The sequence below is a fragment of the Cebidichthys violaceus genome, unplaced genomic scaffold (genome assembly GCF_023349555.1).
Source record: "Cebidichthys violaceus isolate CVI_PGR_0920_01 unplaced genomic scaffold, fCebVio1.0.p SCAF_12, whole genome shotgun sequence".
Lineage (NCBI taxonomy): Eukaryota > Metazoa > Chordata > Actinopteri > Perciformes > Stichaeidae > Cebidichthys > Cebidichthys violaceus.
The window spans coordinates 9,945,821-9,965,133 of record NW_027176285.1 but is presented as its reverse complement, the minus strand read 5'-3'; the positions used below and the strand labels follow the sequence as shown (position 1 = coordinate 9,965,133).

Sequence of the window (19,313 nt, the reverse complement as noted above, 5' to 3'; positions counted from 1 at the left end):
TCAAGAGTTGGTCGAGACCAGAACATTTATCAGGTGGCCCTAATAACATTAACGATTGCTTTTCTCTATTAAGTGTCCCATTAAGTCTCTACAGCAGTTGAATAGAATTCAGCCATCCTTAATTTTAACATTTACACCTGTGCTTTTCCCACAGGGGGGGGGGGGGGGGGGAGTCAAAATGTTTTCCATGAGAAAGACTGCAGATTTAAAGGATCTTTAAATATACCACCCCTAAATAGACAGAGGCAATATTCCCAGGCTAATTTGATCCATGCTGCTCTTATCATAATCATCATGTTTATTTTTTATGTATCTATCACATCTATGGTGGAACATAATTATGAGTAATACAATCATTGAGATTAAAAGGATATGACATGGGTGAAGGCTGAAATGGTACCTGGTTTGTTTTTTGATTGTAATGCAGTAGCGACTAATAAATAAATACTAATATGTGAATAAATTAATGTATTTTCAAGGAGGTCGGCTGATGATCACCTGACCTGAGTTGCTTCAGTGACTTCATATTAAGCCTCAATCTACACTTTGTTCACCTTTTAAGGGCATCTTTTTTTCTTTCTTTTTTTTTACATGAACTGTTTCTGAACTTTTGCATCTCAACACTTTCCACCCTTGTTTGATTATGAATTAAAGCAGAGGCTAAATATACTTCAGTTGAAAAAATGACTGACAATCACATTCAGCATGTCCATGTCTTACGGCTTCTATCCAGACCGTCCAAATCCTTCTGATTTGAGCCTCCCTTGATTCTGTCCCATCCTCTCTGTATGTTCCAAGCCGTGGCCTTAAGATAATCCAGAGCCACATGGCAGCAGAGGATAGATGAGTAGTTTGACCTTATCTGGCAAAGGTTAAGAGGTGTCCTGGCACTGACTATGTTGTATAGTGGTAAACAAAGCTGGGTGAAATTGTACAGCAGTGAACACGTTCAGAGGTGACTGATGTTTCCTCACTTCACATCTGGATGGGTGTTAACTAAACAAGTTGTTTTGTCTCACATGTCCCCTCTCTTTTCTGCTGTCTTGCCACGAGAGTGTCTCTGTTTATCCATCAATTGAAGAGTTCCAGATCTGCAGTGTATCTGGCAATTAGCAAACAAGAAACAGAGGAAAGAGAGAGATGGATGAAGAGTGTCAGTTTATTGTCATTGTCTTGAGGTTTTCCTATACAAAGTTTTGTTTCCATGTCAGTATTGGAGCCGCAAGACATCGGTGTCACACAGATCTACTACAAAACCCTTTGTAATCCATTTTCTGGCACGAGCATCGGCCTTTATGTTATTTTCAACAACTCCTTCAGGAACTGGAAGGACCTAAGGGTTTGTGACGTTATTAATGGTTTGTGTTTAAATGTAAAGAATGTGTGCATTTACAATCTTTCCCACTGGCTGTCTCAGTTGATGAGGCGTTGTTTCTATTTTTACCAATGCATGAAATCATCTAGCTGAGGAAAACATAAGACAATCATTGTTTTCTTTGCTTCAGCGCTCGGAGATATGCAAGAAGGACAACACTCAGATCCAACCAACACATGAAATGATGTGCGAGAGCGTCATCTTCATCGCTTTTCACAGTCATGGATCATCATTCCTGTGATTGTGCCTCTGTTTTTTGTCTCATCTCTACTGAACCAAAACATTTTTTTTCCATATAAAAGGGAAACTGTGCCTATAATATTTAGTTGAATAATTTCATGTCTCACAAGAATAGTATGAGCTTTGTATAGCCAGATAAAAATATATTCAGCAAAACATATTTTTCTTCTGTGGAATTGTGTTGTAACAGTAAGAGGAGTGAATGACACACTGTGCGTTTATTTTTCTTACTCTGTGTGGGTGTGTTCTCCCTTGATGGTAGTTTCTGTGGAAATGTGTTTTATCCCACACAACAGTAATTACTCTGCCTGCCTCTGCACTGGCTACTTTACATCTGTGATCAAATACAGGATTTGAAACCATGAGCCAAACAAGAATGACGTATGAGGTATAACGCACCCTGGTGACATCATGAGCTTGAGTAATTTCCGCTGTTTCACTTTCCCACTTACAGCGTCACACACACACACACACACACACACTAATGATGGTTTGCTCATCAACACAAATCAAGGCACATAATCGACAGAGTTCGGCTCAGGGGGAGGAAACAGTGTCGCAACTGGCAGAGAGTGAACGTCTGTAGCTGCCAGTCTGGAAGCTACACAGAGAAGTCTGAAACACTTCACAGAAAGAAACAATATTTCCAAGAAGAAACAGAAATCAAGGATGCAGAATTGTGTTAAATTAGCTTGGTTGGCAAGATACATTGGTTTGGTTTTGGTTAAGTGAACATCAGATTAGGGTTTTTATCATTGCATTATCATATGATGCTTATGAAAGGCTCACTCAAGTGAAATACAAGATCAAGAGTCTGCGAGGCTGTAATGGTCATTGCAAAGGAATCCAAACTGCTAGATACACCAAATTATTGCACAAATATACATTTGGACCCAATAATAATGTTAGATAAAATGTCAGGGGATCACCAAAGTCAGTAGGGTTCATCTTCTGGAGACATGAATGGATGTGTTGAATCTGGTGTTGAAGTCAAAGACCTCACTTCACTGTTCGCTTAACAAAAAGAATGTTGTAGTTCTTTCTATGCAAGTAATAAAAACCAACAGTATGAAAAGACCTTCTTATTTTTTCATGCATTAATTTATTAGGTAAAATACAATAGTTTCCCCAAAGGACAAAGAGATGACAGTATTTTAGGGAATTCATGAAAAGATAATGAACCCAGCTGACAATAATAGTCCCAAACTGACATAATCAAATAAAAACTAGCTGTTTTTAGCTTTTTAGTGACTGTTTTTAATGTTTCAATGAATGTTCTTAATTGTTTTTGAATCTCCTTTTCTTTTGCATTATGTTTTGATGATTTTAATGTTTTTAGGTGAAGCACTTTGAATTGCCTTGTTGTTGAAATGTGCTATACAAATAAACTTGCCTTGCCTTGCCTTGCCTTAAGGAAACAGCACTACATATACTGTAGGATTTTATTTTCTAGTGGAATAATCTGATGAGGTTAGCAGGTTTTCGGTTGATACAATCCTATTAGTGTAGAGCATTCTTTAAGCTTAGTGTTGCTGTACTTAAAACATTCATCATTTTAAGTGTTTTGTTGTGGAAGAATCCACCTGCCTCTTCTCTCTTTGATGGAACATCCAGCAGGGTCCATGTCAAAACAGTCCAATGAGACAGAACAGAAAACGTTTGAACGTGTGTGGTACAATGGAAAACTGACTTTTGCTAGTGCATAATAATAACATAAGGGCATAATTTAGAGGAGAAAACTCTGAAATGTAATATGTAAAATGTCTAAACAATGGCTTCATGTAGCTTAGTGACATCAAGTGAAAAATCTAAAAGATGTAAACAGATAGCATCTTTATAAAAACATGAGTGAAAAAAGGCAATGTCTTCTTGTACAGTTACCATGTCTCAGTCTGAAGTGACATCGAACCTCGTGAAATGAAAGTGGAAAAATCTGTCACGCATCAGATGCTTTAAAGTGGGCATATGAACTGAATTTTAGCCAGGAAAAACATCTCTTACCTGATGCTTCAGTTGCAAGTACCTGCTTTCCTGTTCTGGTTGACCTTGCAGAAGCTCAAAATAAACTGTCGCATGGTGTTGATTAAATTCAGTTTCATTATAGAGGAACCATCTGGAGTGGTTTTACCGCTAAAGCTTCTCCTGGGAAGAAAACTGTGTCCTTGAGCTTCAGAAGCAGCAAGAGTGAGTATATGGAACCTTAAAATAACTTGGGTGGAGACAATGAGACAATATATTGGTTCAAGGTGTTGGTCTGGTCCCAGAAAACAACTGTGTAATCTAATTGATGGTTGCATGATATTAGCTCGGGGGTTTAACAGAACCAGCAGTGAAGCAAAGGAAAAGTTTGGTTGCAGGAGGGAGCAATTTGACAATCCTCGACACCAAAATAGTTTCACGTGTGACTACAGCTCTCCTACTTCAGCACAGTCAGGATAACAGTTTATACACTGCCTGGCCAAAAAAAAAGTCGCCACCATAAAAAAAGGTCACACACTCTAATATTTCGTTGGACCGCCTTTAGCTTTGATTACGGCACACATTCGCTGTGGCATTGTTTCGATAAGCTTCTTCTTCTGCAAGCTTCCTTTAACGCCATCCATGTCCAGTATTTCTCAAAAACATCAGCAATACTTGAATAAAGCTTATCTATTTGTATCAGGGCCCTCTATATCTATAAAGCTGAGCTTTTCTGAATAGACCACTGGGATACGACAATTATATCCTGCTTCCTTCCACTGTCCCTTCCTCTGTCTGTTGCTGTTTTTAAATTCCCTGTCTACCAGCAGCAACGACGACATCCGCTAAAGTTACCGAGCAACATGCTAATAGTTCAGCGCAGTTAAGTACACATGTACCTGTGAATTGACAGGTCGCACAGTTTCAAGGGTGCAAGAAAATTACATTACATTACATTACATTACAGTCATTTAGCAGACGCTTTTATCCAAAGCGACTTACAATAAGTGCATCAACATTGGTAATCAAAAGAACTACTAGTCACCAGAAGTCATAAGTACATTTCCTTTTCCAAACAAGCATCTAAGAGCATGAAGCAGAGCATAACTCAGAGCCAAAGTACAGTGCAGAAACAAGAAAAACAGTTAGTGCTATAAGTAATATGAATACAATAAGTGCAACAAGCTAGTATGAAAACAATAAGTGCTAAGTGGAAGGCTCAGGGTAGCACTTCCTGAAGAGGTGGGAAAATAAACCTATCTGGATGTTCATGATGATCACATGCAGCACATCAGAAAATGTAATAAATGTAGCATATTATACATATAAGCAAAACTCTCCAATGAATCTGCTCCTGTTATTTCTCCATAATGTGCTAAACTGTGCGGATGAGGATGCAGCACATGCAGCAGAGCAGGCGAACAAACACGCAAGTCTTTCGGGGATTGAGGTGTCCACTGAGTCAGCGAGGGCAGCTGGAGAGATGTGATGTTTCTTTTGTAAACCTGCCAAGAGTTGAAAGGCTAGGCCGATCTGAGAATTACGGATTAATCAAGGCTTAAGCCCCTTGATTGCTGCACAAATAGATGAGAGGAAAGAGGGGAAGCCCCATTGAATTCAGCATGACTGCGTGTTATGGGTCTTCTCGGTTCATGTTGCAAAAAAATAATCTCAAATACACAATTTGCTCTTGAGATAGTTATTTATATGAGGTTGTCTGATTGAGGCGTAAACAAAACTGGAATGTTTAATAATCGTTATAGCATTTAATGAGATAGTTTCATGTCTTTATTTGAGTAGGTCTTTCCACAACTCTTCCCATTCTTGAAAATGAGCATTGATACTTTCCTTTCTCTGCAAAAAATTCACAAGGTGAAAAAATAAATATTTAATTTGTATTCAGGAATGAGTTGTAGTGGAGTAGTAATGATCTCATTTTCTACTTATTTATTTTCCTATAAAAGGAGATGAGAGATTTTCCCATACATGGATGTTAAAGTAGCTTTCTTTTCACAAAGACACATTTTATGTTATAATGCAGCGAGCACAATAGTTGTAAAAATCATTCTTTGTGTTAAACTTGCTCAAAAAGCAGGGGTGGTTCTCGGCAGTGGGTCGTGTTCTCGCAACATATTAAAGTCTAGATATATGCTCATCCAGAATTAAAATAGTTTTAATTTTTCAACATTTTGGGAAATGTGCTTTTTTGCTGCAGAGAATTAGACCAGAAGTTTGATACTACTCTAATATCTGTAAGCTTAATATGAAGCTAAAGCAAGCAGGTAATTAGCTAAGCTTAGCATAAAGACTGGCAACAGGTGTAAACAGCTAGTGAACCTTTGACCAAAGTTACAAACCTCCAAAGATCACTAATTAACACTTCATCTTGTTTGATTAATCTATAAGTCGTGGTTTCATATGGAGTAATGTGCTTGAACAATTTATTGGCTACATATAGTTTCCTAATGCTTCCAGCCGTTATGCTAAGCTAAGCTAATAACCTCTAGCTTCATACTTGACGGACAGATATGGTAGTGGTATCTTCTCATCTAACTCCCAGAGACAAAAGCAAATACGCATATTTCCCAAAATGTCAAACTATTACTCAAAGATTCTAGTCCGAAGCTCTAACTGAGTGATTTATTTCTGCCAGAACTGTTATTTAACTTTTTACAATTATTTTAATCATATGATATGTGTACTGTGAGTGCTGCTGAAAGAACAAAGTAAGGCTTAGTCATCCACTATGGCCGTCTTACCCTCGGTCTCCGCTGCTCCATCCCAACCTCTTGCCCTTCTCATCACCCATTATCCCTGCAATAAACCTGTCTGTGTCTGCGTTTGGGTCCAAACCTACAGACCGCCACATTTGTTTCCCCGTAGCCCAGCAGACAAGGCATGGTCATCTTTAAAATGTTGCACAACATTGAAAAGCTGCTGTAAAGATAATAACACTTGTCACGTCGTATCCACGTCACAAACTTTTTCTTGACAAGAAAGTCAGATAAGAGACAAAACATTGACGACCATATTTGGAAGAGCAGGAAATGAGAGCTGCTGTTACTTGGGGCTGCTAAACGTGACAGCTAAATGTGAAAACAATGACAAGAACTGTAATATGGTTTACACAGATGGCAGAGAGGAAGGAAACTTGGACAAAAGGTTTTGGTAAAATGATCCAGCTTGAGAGCAGGTCCTCCATTGTATAGAATTAAAAAAAAAATACATAAGTGTGGGTTTTGAAGACAACGAGCCATTCAACAGGGAGCAAGATGGAGAGGAAACAGGCTGAGAGAGAAGATAGTAAGGTTGATGACAGTTCCTTTTTGGAAAAAGAAGCTGTGTCTGTCAAAACAGATGGCAGCTGGTAAAGAGGATTAGGCGATGTTACTACTACAGTTTCCAGGACCACTTCAGACTGATCAACCCCCCCAAAACACAGACAAACACTGTTTCCTCTCATCCCAACCCAATAACCCGGCCAACACTCGATCCCGTGTCTCACTCACTGACTCTTCTTCTACAGCTGGGATCAGGACGAGTTGGGATTTTCTAGGTTGCCATCTCAATACTACGCTGCTGCATCCCCAGATTTTACATTGTTGACAAAGTATAGAAACAATAATTTCCTCTGGGAGTTCATATATGTTGTGCAAAACAATTTCTTTTAACAACTTGGATCTTCTTTTTGTAGTTGTGGCCATCGGTTATGGTAATAATATATAACACAGCAACATTGCTGCGACAAAGGGTGAAGGGGCGAGAAATCAATGCGTTCAGATACAATTCATCCCTATTATCTAAACAGTTTAATCAAACCAAAATGTTGGTAGTAATTCCTTGTTGCAGAGGAAAACTGCATGCACTACTGTACAACAGGTCGAAGATGATGTAGCAATCTCTCTGTAATCTGCTTTTGTTTTAGCTATCATATTTATTTTCAGTGTTGTAAACAAATTCCAAGATCTCAGAAATTAACTTGGTGAGTATGACGGTATTATTTCAAGCAGGAATAATACATAAAACGATAAAAGATATAACTAAAGTTCCAACATACCAGAAGTTTCTTACACGAGATGTTTTTTTAATGTTCAGTTACTTAAAAGAATAGTTCAATATTTGTTTTGCTTATTTCACTAATTATATCTTTGATAATTAAGTACAAAAACGGAAGTGTTAGAGCAACAAGCTGTGCTGGGATGCTAGCCTTTATGATAAGCTATGCTAAGCTAAGCTAAGCACATGCAGTAGATTAATGTGTATATTTAGTGAATGGTATCAATCTTCACATCTCTCTGCAAGGAAGCAAATACATGCATTTGCGAAAATGTCTATTGTTATTGTCACTACTCATTTCAACGACTTCATACATGGGTCTGTTCTTTAACCATTACATGGGAGCTTATGGATCACTTGAATGCATCAGTCAGTCTTGGCATGTTTGTGACTAATACGCATCAGCAAATGCACAGTGCGAGGAAAATCCAGAGACAACACATCTTACTTCATCAGTTGGTTGGTTTATTTATCTTTAGCAATGACACCAAATGTACTCTACTGTTTTCACTTGCTATCATAAGAGATGCATTTTGAATTGTAAACAGTGAAAATGATAAATTGCATTTCAGAAAACTCCTTACAAGCAGTGTATGACCAGGGAAACAGAGCAGATTGCTCCTGCTCTTGCTCACCTACTTTTTTTTTAAACAATACACGTCATCTTATAGTTTTGAGTCTCTCATATTTACATAAATACAGCTGGGTCCCACATTCACCAGCAGAGACCTATGGGTTTTTTGTTTTTATTTGTTTTTAATGTGTTATCACATGGTTTTCTTAAAGAATTATATTTACAACCAAAACGCCCCCCGGCTGCCTGCTGCCAGGGGGTAATAACACAGTTAGAATCACTTGCTTAAAATTCATTAAACTACTTATGGTTCTTGAAAGTTTACGTTGTAAGTCAACCTTATAGCAATACGTTTTTTTTTTCTCTTAACAAATAAAGTTAATACAGAGCTCAAGCCATTCGTCTTCCCCATAAAAATTCAAAATCATCCAAATAAATGCACAACCCAAACATAATAATAAAATAAAAAAACAATATTGCACTTAAAGGTCAGGACAGCATTGGACCTGTTTGGTGGTTAAGAGGAAAGTGAGAGCTTCTAGCTGAGTGCTTTAGAGGAGGTGAGGGTGTCTGTAGAAGCATCCAGCAAGTTAATCTAAATAAATAGGCAAACTTTTGTACAACATGGAGCATCTCGTGTCCACTGACTATTAAACGAGCAACCTCTTGTGTATTGCTCAGCAGAACTAGGGAGTGCAAGTTTGAACCCTAAAGCATATAAAAACAGTGAGCGTGTAGAAAAACAGAAGATAAACCAAGCTTGAACCTGTTATGGCAATGTCCTGAGAATACTTCCTCGATTAGTCCAGAATGAGCTACAATGTTAAAGGAAATGTTGTTTGGCTGCACAGAACGTTTTCTTGTTGTTCTTCTTCAGTTTTTCATTCCTTGTTGTAAACAGTCTTTGGAGACAGGAAGCAAGTCGTCTTTTTCTTCCATCCCTGGCTTTCAATGTGTCTTTTAAAGTGATTGACACATATCTCTGTTTCATCACAGCTCCAGTCCGTCCGTTATTCGTACGTCTTTGTTCTTTACCCTTCGCTGTCTCCGTCTCTGTCCCTGTTAAACGCTTGCCCACAGTCTTGTGATGAACTGAATAAGGTGAAAGCTGTTTATAGAAGCTTTGAGAGGTTTCAGGTGTTGAACAAAGATGCGTATGAAACAGAGCCATAACGGCAGCTTTAAATCAGACATATTGTTTTTCCCCCTCCGTACAGTTTTGAGCCTGATTAAAAAAAAAAAAAAAAAAAACACACACCCAAGGAGAAAGGACTTTGTGTCGTACCGACAGCTTTGAAGTGGCTTCACAGAGAACGTGGTGGAGGAAAGGAGAGGACTTAAAGAGGGAGTTTTAAGAGGAAATTAAGGGGGAAAAAAGTGAAAAACAGTACCGGACTGTCTTCATGTCTGCGGGGTTTTCTGAGCAACTCCACCTTTTCTCCAGTACAACTGGACACAAACTTAAAAACACGAGCAAAAGACTGACACAACAAAAATGAGAGACAGTGATCAGACAAGCGTCCAGCTCCTGCTCCAGCCCTCGTTCGTGGGCTTCTGTAGTTTTAGTATCATCCATCCATCCATTCACCAGTCCACTCATTCATCCATCCACCTGGTAACTGTGTAAACTACATTCCTTTGCAGTGCCATAGCTTTGCCGCGTCCTCTCACACCACAACAACAACAACAAAAAATCATAGTGGACAGGATGACATACACAAAACAAATTGTAAAAAAAGGCAAACAAAGACCCTCACATCCCACCCACCCACTGTACTTTTTTCAAGTCTGACCCTTTTTTTTTCTCTCTCTCATCGTCATGTTTCTCTTCTCCTCAGATCCGCTTCGGGTCTCTTATGAGGAAGATGAAGTCGAAGTGGAGCTGGCCTTTTTTTGGTTGATTAAGTCCACGTAGAGTTCTGAGCGCAGGAAGCGGGGGTATGAGTCCTTCTCCATCAGCCCGTATATCCGCCTCTGTGCTAGGTCAAAGCAGGAGCGTGTCACATTCTGCAGGTTGTCCTTCGTGTGATCTCTGGTGTACGAATCCAGATTTACCTGCAGAGGAAAACAATAAAACAAGTATAAGGCAAGTGCAACATGATACTGTTACTTTGAAGAAATAGCAGGAGGAGGCTGTTTTGATGCCATGTGATGTGTGCACTCTCACTCACCTCTTTACAAGACTGGATAGCGATGTATTCTGCAAAAATTTTCTTGGCTTTTGAGGCCATCTTAGATTGCGACTTGACCTTCTTGTATTCCTCACATGCGAGCCAGAATTCCAGATTCTCCTCGCTGAACTCTGTGCGCAGGAAAGCTCTGAACGCTGCCAGACCATCTGAGGGAAAGCAGACAGGAGGAGAATAAACAAGAGGAGAGTTGACTTGAGTGCCATGGCAACCTCACAGCAGAAGCGCTCCTTGAGAGTTTCAGCGCCAAAAATAGCTCTGTGACGGCCATTCGAGTCATGTGGTTGGAATAAAGTTAGACATAAAAAACCCTAACAACACCGCGGCACATATTCAAGTCCTCAAAATCCTTTTAGACACCACCCACCCTGCAGCATGACTAGCTATGCATTCCCCTGTTACACACACTGTGAATGAACAAAGAGGTGACTGTTTAAGTGTTAGGGGAAGAGGGCTACTTCTGGCACTTTGGGGGTTTTTTTTCCTTCAGTTTCAGTCCAGTTAATGATTTGAGGAAGAAGGCATCCAGAAGAAAGAATAGCAGGAAGCCGTGTCCACCCACTTCTCACGTCTGCACCTTTCCGTTCCCATGAATCACCCACGCTGATAAGCAGAGCCAATGCAGGCGGTCGTCTCTTACCTCATTCTGTTAGGCAGGAGTGAGGAAAGAGGTGGAAGACGGGGGGAAAGGAATGGGGGAGAATAAAGAGGCCAACGGAGCCGAATGAGGAGCAGATGTAGTGCTGGCTGTGTATCAGCTTTTAAAAAAGGATTGTGGTTGAATTGTGAAAGATGATACAAAAACAGCAACACACTTGCAGGTTGCCTGTTCAAGTCTCCACTAAAGAATGGACTCTGTCCGTTGGGATTAGGGAAACTTGATGCAAGCTGCCTGTTCACTGTGTGTGTAATCCATACATCAGTACATTCATACATCCTTTGCCCACCACCCTCCCCCACCACCTCATGCAAGCACTGTACGTCTATATTCACGCACTGCCAAGACAGTATTGCACTGAATCATATCGAACAAATTATCAAAACAAAAAGACAGATGATTTCAATGTATGTAAAAGAGGGAGAACATGAGAGACACAAGAGAGAAAAAAGGAATTAAAAGTAACTTACATTTGTGAGTCAGCAGCTTGTCAAGTGAGTCCCCCCATTTCAGTGCTTCTTCTGGGGTGGGCCTGCAGATAAAAGCAGAGCGATTCTTTAACAAGCCCATCTCAGTCAGGTTTCTCATTGTGTGACCCATCCGCAGAACTAAGTAGGTAATCCCTCTCTGTTGCTTCCTTCCACTCTAGGCTGTGTCTACTGTTCTTCCCCTCTCATTCGGTTCTGCTTTGTGAGAGCTAACGACACTGAGAGCCATGAGTTTTTCTGCTCCAGTCTGGTGGGGGTAGGCTTTTATATTCCTACTGGATGCATGTTGCAAGGCGGGAGGGGAGGGGCTCCGGTCGGCCAATGGGGATGTATCATCAGATTTAGATACACCCCCCCCCCCCCACCAGTGTCTGTCTGCCCCCTGCTGCCTCTCATTCTTCCTGTACCCTGTTGTAAATCATGCCTCTTCACAGCTCTTATCTCACTGTAATCCACATCTGAGACATTATTTGACACAGTAAGAAAAAAGTTGCTGCAGAGTTTCAGGTACATTTTTAGTCAATTTGGATATTGGTCTGTGTCTTTTAATGATGGAAATAGTTGTATTTATTCAGACAAATCAACGAAAATAGCATTTGCTCTAACAATTTGTAATTTTGTTTCTCTAACTGTTATGTCTTTCAGAACATGCGCGTGTGTGTGTGTGTGTGTGTGTGTGTGTGTGTGTGTGTGTGTGTGTGTTGAAGCAGCTGCTTGGCAAAGTGCACGACCACGTTTATAGTGTCATGATATGAGGGAAATGTTAACACAAAAATCTATGATATTGATATTTTAATGTAATTCCACAGAGGACATTAACTATGGCTGCCTGGGACCAAATGTTAAGAATGTATACAAAGTATACAGCATTTGTTATAGCTTTTTGTGAAGTCATTTGCAATCGCTAAAGTAAGCGACATGGAAACTGTCAGAAATATCTTGATCTCTGATACTTTGTTTATGATATTTGACACAAATATATTTTATTAGTTTTTTCCCTATAATTTAAAATGATATCCACTCTCCCTCCGTCAGATGTGACATAGTTACACAAAGATGCGCTCATGCCTTTTATTAATGTCATACATTACAAGCACACTCCTATCCGTGCTACTGCCCACATGTCCTCCAAAGGCCAGGTCATCACCAGTGGTGGCGAGACCCGGAACACAGTCTCACTCACACCCACATGCACATGCTGTCAGGAAGTGGCCACTTACTTGACTGACTTCATAGATTTGTCTAACTTGCTGGCTGGGTTGCTTCCTGGGGATTCATTCCTCCTCCGCAGGAAAGCCAGCCGATTCTTCATGTCTTTGGCCCTGGGTGAAGGGAAGAGTGAAGAGAGAAAGAGGGAGAGAGTTGGCAAGAGAGAGATGAGTGAAAGAAAGATTTATGAATACAGAAGGAGGGGGGATGTCGAGGCAGGACAAGGGGGAAAATGGAATAAGGATGAAAGGAATGGTAAAGTAGATAGCGGAGGTGGACAAAAACAGAAAAAAGAAGAAAGTGTGTTGAGTCCAAGTCCAACGTCCACAATTAAAACAATCCAAGGCATGGGAATCACCAATTAAGTTCTTCAGCACTGTAAATCCACATGAAAATCAAACCCACAAAAGCCAGAAAAGATGAAAATACATGTCTTGTTGTGTACATTTTAGTCTTCAGCCAGGTATGTTGGTATGGTGGGACAGAGCTTTTCCAAAAGGCGGATGTCAAGCTCCCTTTCCTCGCTTCGTGTCAGTGTCTCGCCTGTCAATCTAATATCGCTAACAGTCTCTCCTATAGATGCGTCCCTGGCAGGTTCCTCGGCGGGGACTGAGCGAATGTGGCAGAGAAGGAGGAGAGAGACTCAATCCTCACTCCTCTGTTTCATCACGCCATTCTCCATGTGCCTAGAGGGGTTGCTGAGAGGGAGCTGACCCAGGGCCGAGGTAACAGGGCACAGTGACCTCCTCACTCCTGTGCTTCCCTCCAGCAGCAGCATCCGAAATCCCCCTGACCGCCCACCTCACCTGTTTCACCTTCTTCTAACCATCTTACACACACACACATACCTCCAGCTGCACATGCGCCACCTTAAATCCCACACAAGGTGATACACCAATCCTCAGTCCCCATGGGTTCCTTCAGAATCCTGCGCATTCCCATAATCCCATGGTGCGTGTCCTGGCTTTTCCCGACCTGGAGCACGTGCTGCCTCATTGGGATGTGACCTCACTCAACACCCATTTCCTGAGTCCCTGCTTTTGATTTCCACTGTGGATTGGCTGGCCCGCTAATAATGCAGCACGGCAGTGTGCGCTCGCTGGCCCTAATCACTGCAGGCTGTGCCACTGCCAGCCGGCAGCCCCCAGGAGAGCATGTACACCCCAAATTAAGACACAAGGCTTCCAGTTATAGACACTTATCGTTCAAACATGAATACACACAGGGGGGGTTGGAAGAACACACAACTGCGGATTAGCACAAACACTGTACATGAACACATACTAGAAGGGGGTTGAAAGAACACCCACACAGACACTTCAAAGAACCCCCCTGCGTCTGTGCCAACTCATGCCCACTTCACTGGTGCTTTCATGCCAGTCACAGGTGTTGGAAAACTCCCAGTCTCCACCAGTGTGTGCATGTGTGTGTGATGGGAAGTGGGAGGGAGCTAATTTATGCATGCATAAATGTGAGACAGTCACACAACGCGGCCGCCGAGCCGAACAGAGAACACAGTCAGCTGTCTGATGTGAGTTTTTCCAACTGCCGCTGGACAGGAAAGGTAGAAACATGACCATAAACATGACACAACATGACTGTATGAGCTGTTGGCAGCAGTAGCTGAATAGCTCCTTTAAAATCGGGATGAGTGTGACTTTTGTGGACATATTGATTTGGGTGTGTTTCGGGTTTGGGTTCAGTTGATGCAGATTACTTTAGTTGACGCAGAGCGCCACAAGAGGCCTTTTTGAACAAATTTGTGAGGTTCAGGAGAGTGGAACTGCAAAATGGGTAACAAATGAATGTAATACCAATAAATATAAAAAAGTAAAAGCATAAATGGTGTGGATCTAGAAAAAGCTACGTGGACGGTTTTTTTCTTATCACAGGCAAGGGAAAAATAGAAATTCCCAAAATTGATAACGAAACAGCAGAGAGATCAAAAAAGACTTAAATTATTCAAAATTAATTCCACATCTAATCCTATGTAATACCTAAACGTCCATACAGCATCCCTGGTGAAGCGATGACTCATCCATTGATTGAAATAACATGAGTGTATGAAGCAGGCTTGAACCAGATGCTGAACATAATTCAGGCCTCTCTTTCATCGGAAACAACAGGGTGCTCTAATGCCGTATCCCTGTGAATAGCTCACACTTGCCAGCCTGAAGGACATTATCACGCAAATAAAAACTACCCTGCTGTTAAATAAACTCGTAACATCAGAGCCGGATTCATTAGATTGTTCTATTTTTAGGTTGCACTCAAGGCAATTAGGTCTTGAGCTGTGCATGTGTTAGCTAAAAGTCTTTGTCTTGCCAGTGCATGTGAGGGAGAAAAGTATTTTATAAGGGCTGGCATATATTTTGTTGGCCTGGTAAAAAAACCTCTTTATTATATATGTCTGCTGAGCCTGCATGGGTATGATGCGACAATGATGTCATAGAAACATTTTAAGAGAAATGTATGTTTCTATCCTGCCACCATGTGGGTGTCAATGGATATTGCAAACACAAACAGCACAGATTAATTACAGGGCATTCTTCTCCACCCAAAAGTTGGTGTCTGTCAACACTGGAAACAACTTGAGCTTACATCATGCCATGTTTTATCCCTCCACTTATTTTCAGAAACTCAAATACAGCACTATTTCTGATCCTTTTTACACAATACATAACCGCCTCTTTTAAAGCACTACACACTGGCAACACAGACTGCAGAGACACTTTCTTTTGTAAGTCTGCATTGTTAGCTGCAGGAGGTGTGAGACACTCAACTGACACATCCATAAATGAAACTGCCTGTGTGGTTATTAGCTGAATGGGAGTCAACAGAAACTCCAACTTTAAAGGAGGGTCCACATAATACTCCTCCCTCGATGTGGGCAGACACATTCGTCATCTTCCAGTGGTGTCTGTGTCCTCCAGACGTAGACATTTGCATTGTTATAGCACCAGAGATTTGCAATATCAGCTAAAACCAAAGGGGACACACTATTAGCATGTTGAGTAAAGCTTCATTGGGTGAAATCCAAAATCCTTAACTAAGACTTAAAAAAAGAGATGAAGCCCTCTTCAAAACCACCAAGGCCAGAAAGCAGTTACAGATACTTCCTTATCAGTTCTGCTCAATATCAGAGATGAAAAGCAGTCTTGTACTTGAATCTATTTCTAGAGGAACGTCAAGGATACTGTACCTCATGCTCTTTGCACTTCTGCTCTTTATGTGCTAATGGTGCTTCTCATAGTCTCTTACTTTGATCACCTCTGTATTTGAAGTTGATAGTAATACTTTACTGTATCGGCTAATAGCTCCCCAGCATTAACACCATTAGAAATGTACTGCATCACACATTTGATTTATCACATACATTGACCCCTGCACTTAACCTAACCCGCTCAAAGACTGACACATGCTCTTTAAAGGATTAGCAAATTAACATGATCTTTGATCGAACACGCTGCCACACAGAAATGTACGCTCCACCGCCCCACGAACACACTTGTACAGCTACCCATGTTTGCAACGCCGGCATAACGCGTACACACGCCTGACTGTCTGTTTAAGAGAGAGCGCTTTGTGTGCTCGAGTGAAGGAGCGAGAGGTCTTTGGATCCGCAATTACCCGCAGGTTTCCATACTCTTTATTCCCTCTTTGCTTGGCTCACATTAGACGCACTAATAGCACCCTGCTGGCTATTCCTGGTGTTCTGAAAAGTAGGCCGCACTCCCAGGGAAAGGCTCTGGGAGCACATGGTCGAGAGCCGCAGACAGACACACTGCAGATCACAATGTACCATGCAAGCACAAGCCAAAATCCACTGCTCCACTTCATCCCACTTTTGTTGTTTGCTCCATGAGGCTTAGCTCCCCACAATGATAGAAGTCCACCCTTTTGTAAAGCTTGACCTGTGAGATTTGGGGTACAGCGATGGGCTCAATAGAGCAACTGAAATACAGATGGTGAGAGCAGCAGTGCAAGGTTCAACCATGTTTTTATTCCCTCTGCCACTCTCTATTTACAGAAGGCTGTGTGCCAGTGAAGTGAATACTGGACAAGCCACACAAACAGCACTGTGGCTCTGTTTGTGCATCTGTGTGAGTATAACGGGTCAAGGGTTGTGTCAGTGTGTCTGCTACATTTCAAATAACATTTATACTGTTTGGGCTCTGTCTAAAAAGATACGGGAACAAACTGTGAGTGTTTCTCTCGTACTTTCTTCACAGACAAAACAGTCCAGAGATGTGATGAAAACAAAAGCATTAGGCACATACAGGAACTCGTAAGAAAGAGAGAGGATAATCTATACGGTTCCCTTATGACATTGAGATAAGTCACTCCGCCATATTCCTAGAAGAAGAATGAAAAAGGGAATTGTCCTAAATTCCGTCCATAAATATGATTTCATTCACAGTCTCGCTCAATCAAGACCAAAAAAGAGCTCTATTTCTGAGCTAACTCACCTTCCTACCCACACAGACCACAAGAGCAATCCTATTCCTGAAATCCAGGCTGTGTATAATAAGAAAAAGGGGCAGCCTCAAGTTAGAACTTAAAGCTGCTTCCTCCAAAATAGTTTGAGCGCTTCAGCCTCTCGGGGGTTTCTTCTCCCTCCCTGCGAGAATGAGATCCATGTAGAGGTCAAATAGCTTCCTACAGCTTGAAAGCATTGATTCCTGTGGAGACCAAGACAGCCCCCATCCACGCTTTGCTTACCTTGCCTTCTGATTCTAATTCCTGATAATCAAAGTGCAGATGAACCATACAAACACACACACGCACACACACACACACACACACACACACAGTCACACACACACACACACACATCCACTGCCTTGCTCTTACCTTTCCAGGTACTTCTCTGAGAAATCAACCATAGTGTGAAACATGGGTGCCAGCCTGTACGCAGGTTCACTTGTTGGGTGCAGAAATTAGACTGCATGTAAGCGTGTGTCAGGAGTGCCGGTGCTCGGGGCCCAGGGGTTTGTTTGACAATCACATTCCTCTAACCTCTGAGAGGATGTGGTGGAGCTTTATATAGTCCGGGGGGGTCTGGGGAAGGCGGACCCTGGGCTCACCCAATCACCACGCAGTGTTTAGAGAGGACAGATTCCTTCCTCTGGGGCCTGGGTGTTTTTTCTTTTAGTTTTATGGGTTAGTAAGTGGAGATGACATTTGTCTTTTTGGCAAAACAAGTTGACTTGACTACTGTAATGATCTGTTCATCTGTCCCAGACGACAAGCAGCAGTAGAGCTCTGTGTTAAAACTGCTATGCCAGGCTAAAAGAAAGACTTCACACACATCAAAATATCATATGATCTATGTTGTAGTTTCTGCACTGGATGCTTGCTTAATTTAACAGATTAGTTTAATCTAATATCCTCAATCAATAACTCAAAATGGATAAACTTGAAAAAAGCTTTTCAATGTGTCTTGTGTTCTTCTAGATACAATGTCTGAGGGTAGCATAACCTCAACTAGAAGACCTAAAGCTGTATTCATGGATGTGTGTTGCCCTGAAGATGTACCATAGGCTACAGAATCCTTAAAAATGGAACAACACGTCGGGGCTATGGCAGCTACAGAAAACACTTTGTTGAACTGTTGGCGGTTAAATTGCATTGTGGGTAATGCGGAAAATAGTTTTTGACAAGCAAGAAGAATGTGTGAAATATATATGCATATATCCATATATATGTATATATATATAAGCAAATACAGGAAGCTGCAGATTCCCCATTTTATTTGGACGCCAGTATTGTTTTTTGTGTGTCAATATAAATAGATGTATATATATATATATATATATATATATATATATATATATATATATATTATATATATATATATATACTTACACATACGTATACACAGATGGTAATTTACGTTGTGTAATAAACACCTCACAGGCATTCAATGTTGTGCTATGTTCTTCTCTGACCTCTCAATCTGTCTGTGTTTCCAGCCGTTATGACTCAAAGTGGGATACCAGTATCAATCCCTGAAGTATTGGTATCCCTGTAACCTTAAAATAATCTGTCAACAATTTACATTTCTGCATGTTACTCTGGTGCACTTGTTGATGTGCTATGGGTTTATGGCTTTATTGCTACTTGTAGGAAACTACCAGATGGGGAAAAAAAGCAATATTGTGTTGCAGGGAGCCATTGTTTGGGGAAGCAGAACACCTGGACTGAGTAAAAACAAAAGATGATAATATAGTGGGGAGAGGCAGAGATAATGTAGACAATTTCAGGAAAACAGCTGTGCTAGACCCACAGGAAGCAAAATGTGCAAAAAGGGGAGAAGAAAGGAGTATAGGAAGTGAGAAAATGTGGAAAGGTAGGAAGAGTACAGGGGGAAAGAAGTAGAGCAGGAGAGTGGTAACCAGACTGGTGTCTTTGTCGTAGTAAATGATGCATGAGAGGACTAGTGCTGACAGATGTTATGTGCTCTTACATGTAAGTGTCGCCTCTAAGTGAAAAATGCAATACATTTTCTTCTACTAGGGATATTTACATTGTGTATTGTGATGTGTTTCGTTCAATCTTCCTG

At 41.1% G+C, this 19,313-nt stretch overlaps 1 protein-coding gene across 7 annotated transcripts in view; it reads right to left on the bottom strand.

Moving 5' to 3' along the window:
- Positions 1 to 8,074: 8,074 nt before the first annotated feature.
- The window catches only part of rgs3a (regulator of G protein signaling 3a), a 127,102-nt gene continuing 115,863 nt past the window's right edge, over positions 8,075 to 19,313 (bottom strand). For 5 of the 7 annotated variants that reach the window (XM_068706284.1, XM_068706285.1, XM_068706287.1 and 2 more), the window contains 4 exons: positions 12,760 to 12,861; positions 11,522 to 11,583; positions 10,376 to 10,542; positions 8,075 to 10,259 (listed from right to left, as the gene is read on the bottom strand). In XM_068706284.1, coding sequence (XP_068562385.1) covers positions 10,059 to 10,259; positions 10,376 to 10,542; positions 11,522 to 11,583; positions 12,760 to 12,861 — 532 coding nt within the window. In that variant the 3' untranslated portion in view covers positions 8,075 to 10,058. Of the gene's footprint in view, positions 10,260 to 10,375; positions 10,543 to 11,521; positions 11,584 to 12,759; positions 12,862 to 13,193; positions 14,281 to 17,602; positions 17,764 to 19,313 lie in introns of those variants that run through there. The other 2 variants (XM_068706290.1, XM_068706291.1) reach the window with 2 other exon arrangements.